This window comes from Castor canadensis, chromosome 3 (assembly GCF_047511655.1).
Source record: "Castor canadensis chromosome 3, mCasCan1.hap1v2, whole genome shotgun sequence".
Taxonomy (NCBI): Eukaryota; Metazoa; Chordata; class Mammalia; order Rodentia; family Castoridae; genus Castor; species Castor canadensis.
This window is the reverse complement of record NC_133388.1, coordinates 18,759,420-18,769,435: the sequence shown is the minus strand read 5'-3', so window position 1 is coordinate 18,769,435 and position 10,016 is coordinate 18,759,420. Positions and strand designations below refer to the sequence as shown.

At 40.8% G+C, this 10,016-nt stretch overlaps 1 protein-coding gene across 5 annotated transcripts in view; it reads right to left on the bottom strand.

The window, feature by feature from the left end:
- Positions 1-402: 402 nt before the first annotated feature.
- Positions 403-10,016, bottom strand: part of Efcab11 (EF-hand calcium binding domain 11) — a 147,027-nt gene continuing 137,413 nt past the window's right edge. For 4 of the 5 annotated variants that reach the window (XM_074067346.1, XM_074067343.1, XM_074067347.1 and 1 more), the window contains one exon: positions 403-608. In XM_074067346.1, coding sequence (XP_073923447.1) covers positions 530-608 — 79 coding nt within the window. In that variant the 3' untranslated portion in view covers positions 403-529. Of the gene's footprint in view, positions 609-4,521; positions 4,889-10,016 lie in introns of those variants that run through there. The other variant, XM_074067345.1, reaches the window with a different exon arrangement.

Below are 10,016 nucleotides of genomic sequence, written 5' to 3'. Positions count from 1 at the left end.
CTTTGGGTACATTATCTTAGAGAAGTCTTAGGGATTTGTTTTTCCAACACCTGACTCATTGCCTGGAACACAGTAAGTATGAAGTCTGTGTAAGATGCTGTTATTTTTCAACCAAAGTTGAACAAATGAAGGATATTGGCACCCCTGGCAGGAAGAAGCTGCCCTTCCCCAGACCTTCAGACCTGATGAGAACCAGGGACTTGGGCAGGCGGTGAGGACCAGCAAATGAGGTGAGTGAGTGGAGCTCTCTAACCTGCAGTGTGGGAGGGTGTTGGGGGGAGTTGACAAAAGTAGAGAGGAGGGGACCACTGGGTGCAGGACCAGTAGCCACATGAAAAGAGACTCCCACTACCCACCATCTCTAGGAGTCTGAGACCAAGGATATTATCAGTATCCAAAAACTATGGTTGACAGTTTAATTGGAAGTATGTAGCATCATATTGTTACAGAGGACGTCTGTTTGACCTACAAATACGTTAAACCTATTGTTATCCTCACAGTTGCCAAAGACGTTCACAATGGTTGGGCTTCATTTTGTCTGTCCATGGTTCATGGCATATTCAAAATCTCTGAAGCTGACATGGCCATCTGAGTCTTGATCCGTTTCCCTGGAAAATTAAAGTTATTTACACATTATTCTCAGTACCTCTGCAGCAAGAACATGAGAGAAACCTGTTTTTATCTACTTGAAGGTTGAGGTTGACGCCTGTGCTTTTTTTCCCTATGCTAATGGTACCTAAGGTGGGAGGAAACAAGGGTATTTATTAAAACCCACTGAAATAATACGGTCAACCTATTTAAAGGGATGAAGTCAAATGTCCAGGTTGTACACGGAAAGGAGGAATAATTATTATTCTATTTTCTTGCAAATATCTTTCTGTGATACACTATATCACAGAATATACTATATATATATATATATATATATATATACTTTTATATATATATATACTTTTATATATATATATATATATATATACATATATATATATATATATATGTATATATATATATAGAATGTAAGTCAGGATACAATAGAGACACTTGCACACCCATATTTATTACAGCACTAGTCACAATAGCCAAACTATGGAAACAGTCCAGACACCCTACAACTGATGAATGGATTAATAAAATGTGGTATATAGACACAATGGAGTAGTATTCAGCCATTAAGAATAAAATTATACCGTTTGCAGGTGAATGAATGTAACTAGACATCACGATGTTAAGTGAAGTAAGCCAGGCTCAGAAAAACAAAGATCACATGTTTTATCTCATATGTGAAGACAGATCCAAAAGACAAATGCATACACAAATAAAAACATGATCATATATATTTGTGCTCTCTCTCTGTCTCTCTCTCTTTTGCAATATATTGCAAGTCCCACTTGCAATAGTGGGACTGCTTGATGGTACTAGAGAGAGGTGGGAGAAGAAAAGAGAATGGCAGAGAGTGAACAATATTGAACTACAACGCAACCGCATAGGAAGAGGGCATAATGAAATGCACTGAAAGCTACTGAATAATAAGGGTGGGGGGAAGGGTAAGGGAGAGTAATAAAGGGGGTTAATCTGATTAGAGTGCAATATATTCACCTGTGGGTGAAATACCATGGTGAAACCCTTTTGAACAATGAATATACACTTGAAAAATGAAAGACAGGATTGTAAAACAGGTCTTGTTAGGGAGAGGATACTGGAGGGAGGGGGAGGGCGAATGGAGGAAGCAAGGTGAATGTGGGCTGATGCATTTTATGTACTTATATGAAAGTAGAACAAATGAAACCTGTTGAAATCATTTTAGGTAGGGGAGGAGGATGAGGGAGAGTAATGGTGGGGGAGAACCTGACCAAGTTATATTGTAAGCATGTATGGAAATGTCACAAAGAAAACCCTGTTCAACTATTACATGCTAATAAAAATGGTAATTAAAAAAGAACACATACAAAAATATTACCTATCTATCTATGGGATAAACAAATAAGCAATCAGAAAAACATTTTGGCAACAAAGACTGACATCTTGTATAGCACCACCTCTTCTTTCCCTGGCTCACTGAATCTTTGCACCAATGCCAACACGGGCCCATTTTATAGACAGAGACACTGAGCCCGAAGGAGCCAGGGAAATTTTCTCATGATCAACTGCCAGTGAGCAGCAATGATGGAAGTCAAACCAGCAATGATGAAAGTCTAAAACCAGGGCTCCCTCCTCTCTCTCAACTGCCTCCCTACATAAACAGGACATCAGAGAGAAGTCTGATCCTGCAGTTCCAACACGCAAAGCACACCTCCAGAAGTTCTCACTGCCTTCATTCTCCTTACGCTTTTCCCACTGCTATAATGACTAGTGAAGTTGTGATCCTCTAGCTGGTTGGCTCAGCATGGGGGTGGCCTCAGCTGGGCTGACCCTGGGTGATCTTGGAACCAGGGAGACCAGGGCCCCCTGCTCCCTGAACAGGCAGCAGAGAATGGCACACATTCCACGTGGATAAGATAACACATGTTGGAAGGACAAAATCCCAGCAGAAGCCACATATCCAAATGGTCACCAGTGAAGAGTGTGCCTGGAAAGAGAACTCCTGGGGTGTGTTCCTCTTTGGGGGACATTTTAAAACAATGCATGGCATGCCTTCTGCAGAGTTTCTGTGGTTGATGCAAATTATATTCTGTTGAAACAACAAATAATATCAACCATGGCATAGGGCTTTTTAAATCCCAAACTGGTCCAAGCAAGAGAGCCACTAATCACTGTAATAGTTTTAAAGCAGGCTTTTAAAATATTGAATTCTAAAATAAACTTTCTGAATCTTTCATGCCAAAGTCTCTGAAATCTATAATGGTTCTGGATAGAGTGATGATAATTTTTCATTCTTTTGAAGGAGAGAAAAATCCCTACTCCTCTGCCCCGGGGCAGAACCATGTTGCACTGTGTTAGTATAACGTGAGTGCAGACGGCAAAGCCATTATTCTTGTTACTTCTTTTGGTGAAATATACATGATGATTTCATGCTATATGGCACCAAAGCATAATGTCAGAACTCTTCTGAGGGATTAGAAATAATCAGTATCACACGTTCCTGACTACAGAATATAAATCATCCTTTTATAAAATTAGATAATTGAAGATTCTTAGTATCGCCTAAGTGTTTCTTCCCAAGGAACCGGATTAGATAAATGGCCTTTTTCTTGCTACTCTGAACTGGTACGGTTGAACTATAAATCTCAGAGGGTGAGTTAAGTGAATAACCTAGAAAAGTAATGTTGAGAATAAACTGCCTCTGATATATACACAATATTTTTGTCTATGCTTTTATTCACTTATTGAAATGCTAAATGCTTGCAGAGAAGGGAATCTTCCTGTCTGTTTTTCTCTGTAAATAACTATTGTCACTGAATTAACCTGTTAATTTTTCTTACGGTCTTTGCCAAAATTTTGATCAGAAAATGGGGACAGTATGCCCAAGAAGTGTTAAAAGGGGACAATTCATTCATATGATTTGGAGTTGCATTTTATTCACACAGTGAATGGTGGGGCATTCTATTTTTATGTAGAATGAAATACAGTAAAATATTTTATGCCTTCTGCCATTTCCTCACATTTATGAGCAGAGCTGGTCATCTCAAGTAGAGTGAAGAGGAAATTCAAGTTTCAGGGCTATAATTTTTAAAACTAAAATATACGGGTTTCATTACAGACAGAAATATTCTGTAGAAGATTTCACAGCACCCACATGCAATGGTGTGATGGAGGAACAGATGTGGCTGGTGGGCTGAGCTGGGGATGTGCTGAGCAGAGGAAGAAAGTGTCATTAGGTAAACAGGAAGAGTTTCATTGTTTCTTTCTTTTTTATTATTGTGCTGGATGGGGGGTACACTGTGTCATTTACAAAAGTTCTTACAATGTATCAAATACACAAATTCAGCCCCAGTTCTGAAAGCAAGAGTGTCCACCCCTCACTTCAAGTAGAGATAAGCTCCAGGAGGGGAAGAAGTTTTGCTCACTGCTGTGTCCCCATCTCAGTCCAGAGCAGACAACGACTGTGTGTGGAATAAGTGAATATGAGGACACAGGTAGCAATATTATGGAAATTGTGTTACCTCCCAGGAGTTACCAGAGATTAAAGAGACTGTATCATCACTGTCTACAGAGTTTAAAAAGAAGCCAGAAAAAAAAAAAAAAAAGTACCTCGGAGCCACCCACTCCTTGAGCAAGACAACTGTGGTCTCTATGCTCAAGCACACCTGGCAAATACTGACCAGGGACAGGAGGGACCAGGTGAGGGGCAGATTTTGGAAAAAAAAGGCTGCAGAAGTGGGGCAATGGATGGAAGGAACCCCTTGAACAACAGGCTAAACAGTTTAGAACTGACAGGTAGGAAACCGTGAACAAGAGCTGAACCCTGCAAGTGTGCCCGGGCCTAATTGGCCACATGGCCAGCCCCAAATACTTCGATCCAGTGAAGTGGACCTGGATATAGACATGGACACCTATCTGAGCTTATGCCACAGAACTGGGTTTTCCTTGTTATTGCCTGACCCTTTTATTTTTGAAAGTTTTATTATTTTTTAAATTAGTACATTAATAATATGATGAGGTTTCATTATGGTAATTCCATTCATGTGTATGGTGTACTTTGAACAAGCTCACCCACTCTTTATATTCCCATTCTTCCCTGACTTCTCCCTTTTCAAACAGTGTTTGGTGGGTTTCATTATGCTGTCTTCTAACATTCACATGGAGCGTATTTCGATGCTCTTCTCACCTCAGTATTCTTTCTTTCCCCCTCTTCCCGCTGGTTCCCCCCAGATGGTCCTCCTTTCACATTTGTGTCCCATTATCATCATCATCATCATCATCATTTTAAGTCCAGGTTCCACAAAAACTAATAGCAAAAGAACAAATACTTCAATTAATATATAGGCAAATGAAGACAATTCTCAGAAGAAATTCAAATGACTAACAAATATATGAAGAAATGTTCAACATTTCTGACAAAAACATGACACTCTACCCCAAAAATAACTAAAGCAAAAAGGGGTGGCCCCAGTGATATGGTGCCTGCCTGCCAAGCACAAGGTCCTGAGTTCAAACCTCAGTTACACACACACACACACACAACGTCTGCACATGCATGCAAACGTGGTGATGACTTACTGTGGTCCTCACAAGCATTATCCCTTCTCCCTTTTCTATCCTGAGTCATGAAGCAAGGTTGTTCTCTTCTCCTGGTGGTGCTGGGTGGGCTTCAGTAGCTCAGATTAGATGCTACACTGAGGCTACAAGGTGTGACCCTGAGGGAGCCAGGTTTCACACTGTGAATCTCTCATGAAGCTAGTCCACAGTGTTGCGCCACCATGTTTAGAGGGGAAAGACAAAGTTCTTTTCTTTAAAAAGAATGTAAATAGTGTTTCTTCAAAGTAGTAACTGTTTCTTATATGAAAATATTTCCATCAGAACAATTTCTTATAGTGTTTTGAAAGTACTCATTTCTTGAAAATAGTTTTTGTAAAATCATACAAAAAATCATTTGAGAATAAGCCATGGCCAGGTCTCCAAAGGCAGATTTCAGACTGGAGCGCTGGCTTTTATCCAAGCTACTTAAAAAAAAACAAAAACAAAGGGAACAAACACAGAGGAAATGGCTTATAGATTTTATTACATTAAAACAATGAAAATTCTTATTGAAATGATGTAAAGACTATGAATGTGACATATTTTTAAGTGGAAACAAGAATGCAAGCTGGCATCTAATTGTGATCTTATAAATATCTATATTCATTTGGGGGAAAGTTGAAGGTCATATCCTAAACAGAATGAAAATGGTGGGTTTCTCTTTCTCTCTCTCTGCAGTACTAGGATTTGAACTCAGGACTTTGTGCTTGCCAGGCAGGAGCTCTACTGCTTGAGCCACGCCTCCAGCCCTTTTTGCTCTGGTTATTTTGGAGATGGGGGTCTCACTTTTTGCCCGAGCCAGCCTGGACTGTGATCCTATTTATGCTTCCTGCTGTTGTTCTGATGACAAGTACACACTGCTACACCCAGCTTTTTCCCTTGAGAGTGGATCTCTTGAACTTTTTGCTTGGGCTGGCCTGGAAAAATGATCCTGCTAATCTCTGCTTCCTGAGTAGTTAAGATTACAGGCGTGAGCCACTGGCACCCAGCACTGAAAATATCCTTTAATATTACATATTTTCTCTCTTTTTAGTCTGAATTTCCAAAATAAGTGCCCTTATTTCATACTGCACAAATTCTCAATCACTAGAGCAGGGTGTCACAGCTTCAGCCCCAGTCTCATTTTGGAACCAAATATGGGGTATGGGGTATGGGGGTGTGGGATGGAGTGGGGGGTGATGTCCTGTGCACTGTGGGGTATTGAGCTGCATCTTGACCTCTTCCCACTAGATGTCAGTAGCACCTCTCCTGTCCCCCACCCTCAGTTGTGACAGTCACTAATGTCTCCAGAAATTCCCAAGTGTCCCCAGGAGACCCAAATCATCCCTGGTTGAGAACTACTGAGCTAGCGGCACCATGGTCTGAGGCAATCCCAACTAAATCCACACTTAGTAAGATAATTGTTTTAAAGACTTTGTTTTTTAGGGTGAGCTGAGATACATGTTTCCAGGATGAATTAGGCAGATAATTGTCCCAATAACCTGTCTGGTCAACATGAAATTTTTTAATTGAGCCCAGCAAGGACCCCACTCAAGATGAGTGATAGTAAGGTCAGTGCCAGACATATCTGTGTTCCCAGCAAATGTACTGACAGGCAGTAATTAGCATAAGTCAAGGAGATCATCACACGGTGGTTTGCAAGTTGACACTGTATTTGATTCACCTGAAACAGAAATTTAATGTGGAGACAGAGGTTTAAGTGAGGTTTTCTTTAGTGGAATTTTTGGAGAGGGGGCAAAAGGGAGAATCTCTTTCTCTTTGGTTCTATATGGAATCATTTAAACTCAAAAGTCAAAACTGTCATTTTATTTGGGACAAAGCTGTCATAAGGACAGCCAGGGAAAGTAAGAATTAACACCTCCCCCCCATTGAGGGGCCCCTGCTGGGGAAAGAGAGGACCTGCCAACTGCAGATGCAAAGATGACGGCTCTCCCCATGTAGCCTTCTCTTCTGACGAAGCCAGTGCTTCTTCCACTGGCCAGCTCGCCTCTTTGTTGATGAGAGTCCTGCAGGGCTCTACAGCAATTCAGTTGGTAATGTGTTTATTAATTTTACCTCCTTAAAGACTTGTGTTAAGAAGAGCCACTCAGCTACATGGGGAAGATTAAAGAGATACGGAGACGTTTTCTGGTCTTTTCCCAGCTCCTCCGTGACTTGGCACATGCATTCCCTTTACTGTGTGCATGTGCCTGCCACACTCAGGCACCAGAGCAGTACCAAGAAAATAGCAAAAAATATATGGTATAGGGTACAGCCAGGGCGAGGTGCTCCAGCAACAGCTGGAGTAAAAGGTGGATGCGGAGTGCATAAGGTGAGCACACAGGGAGCCCAACACACAATAAGGAGAACAAACACCTGCACTGAATTTCTCTCTCAGTCTTTGTTTCACAACAGCCTGCACATAAGCCCTTATCATAGGCTCTGCTTTTAGGAGGAAGGCAGGTTAAGACACTGTGAAAAGTTTATTTTGAGAGATGAAGTTGGCATGGAGCATTTACATTGTGATCAGCAAAGATATGTCACATCAGATTTTCATCTAGGCAACAGGGATCTCTCTATTTCAACTAGATCAGAGGCTTTGGCTACTTCAAAATGCTTTTTAGAGCAAATTAAATATTAACTTTAGGAAGAACACTGAAGTGTGAAGTTTGGGGCAACTGAAATGCCAGAGTTAGCCAGAAAGCATGGTGGCAGTCTTCTCTCCACTGCCTAAGAGCTATGTTTTATTTAATACTATTTAGTCAGTCAACAATATGGAGTATTATTAGATTTGAAGTGTTCCCTCACTGTGAAGATGATATACTCCTGAGTGTAAGAGCCTTATAGGATCCTTTTGTATGCAGAGGTACAGCTCAGAGCAGACTGTGAGTACGTTTAGACTTATCTGTTTAGGATGAACGGTGAATGATAAAAAGATGTCCAAACCAAGCCAAGAATGAAGAATGACACAAAACAGGCAAAACTCCGGCCTCATTAGCAGCAGGTTCAGCCCACAGATGAATGATACTTCAACATCTAGCCTGCCTGTTCTCTGCTATGCAGCAGCTGTGTGACTTGGTGGGACAAATCCCCACCTCAAGCTATAGAAATGGGATCTGACAGGCCTAAATCAACCACTTAATCCTGCCTTCCTTACCACAGTGACTGGCTCAAGAACTGATTGGCTCATGTCAGTTAGTACATGGCATTCCTCCCCTGGCCGCTAGTGACTGGTAAAGACTTGGTCCAATAATAATAAAGTCTGGGGATTCTGTCTGGGAGCTGGGAATGAAGCTCTTCCACTATGGACATGGGAGATGCAAAGGTGAGGCTTGGTCCTACAACCACCTTTTCCTACCAAGAGGACACAGTCTCCACTACAGTCCTGTCATCTGGTGGTGTGCTGATCCTGTAACTTGGGCACAGGTTTTCAAGTGGTAATTATCAGCTTTGCACGTGGCAGAGAAGAGTGAGAACAGTGGAGTGAGCTGTAGCCTAATCAAACCATGCCTGAAGCCTGTCTTGTGTTAAGGTTCTTAGTCACTGACCCAATAAATCCCTTGTATTATTTAAAGCATTCTGAAATGGACTTCCTGCCATCTGCAAGTGAAGTCATCCCAACATACCAGGTTATCCAATCGGAAATCTTTTTAAACCTTGCATATCTGGAATTTGGCAGACAGACAGTGGACATTCAATAAATATACAGTACTGCCCCCTTGTTCTTGGGATATGTTCCCAGACCCCTACTGGATGTCTGAAACCAATATATACTCTGCTTTTTCCTATAATTATCCACCTCTGATAATGTCTAATTTATAAATTGGGCACTGCAAGAGATTAACAACAATAATAAAATAGAACAAAATACTATAAAAAATTGCCAGCATCATTAATTTCATACTTTGGGACCATCACTGAGAAAAATAAGAGTTCCTTGAACACAAGCAATGTCATACCACAAAAGCAGACCTAATCACTAAGACTGCTACTAATGGGCTGGTGGAGTGCTCAAGTGGTAAAGTGTGAGGCCTTGAGTTCAAACCCCAGGGCTGCAAAAAAATAAGTAAGTAAGTAAAAAATAAAATAAAATAAAAGACTTCACGCTACTAAGTGACTAACAAGTGGAGTCTAGTGTGTGAGATGCTGGACAAAGGGATGGCTCATGAACCATGTAGGACAGAGCGAGAGGGTGTGCTACTCAAAATGACATGTCATTTAAAACTTATGAATTATTTGTTTCTGGAATTTCCATTTCATATATTTTTGGACAGAGGCTGTGGGTAACTAAATCCAATGAAAGCAAAACCATGGATGGGCGGCGGGGGAGGGGAGACTACTGTTAATTTTTTGGAATTATTCCACTGTTAAGAGACCCTAAAATAACTCAGATTTCTCCTCAGATGCTATCTCAAGGTTGTGGATTATCCTCCTTAGTTCTATAGTCTAAAGAAGTAACTCATGTGCTATATCTATTAACAATTTCTGTTTATGGTGCCTGTGATTCTTAATGTGCTGAAAAAAACCAATATATATTTTTTCCCCTTGAGAGTGACAGAATAGATTCTCCATTTCAAGAAAAAAGGGAAAAAAATGGATGCAAAATGTAGTCACAGTTGGTAAAATGATTAACCATAAATAATGATTCACTCTTTCCTATTTACTAAGTTTGCAATGAGGACTCTTATTTAAAGCTAGACATTTTGGAAGGAAAAAAAGAATGCCATTTGGGTATGCCTAATTATTGACTACTTGTGGGCCTGGAGAGAAATGCAATCAACATATAGTCTGCATCTCATTTCCGGCCAACAACCGGGTATTTCTTCTCTAGCAGTATTTTAGCAGAGCTCCTACTGAAC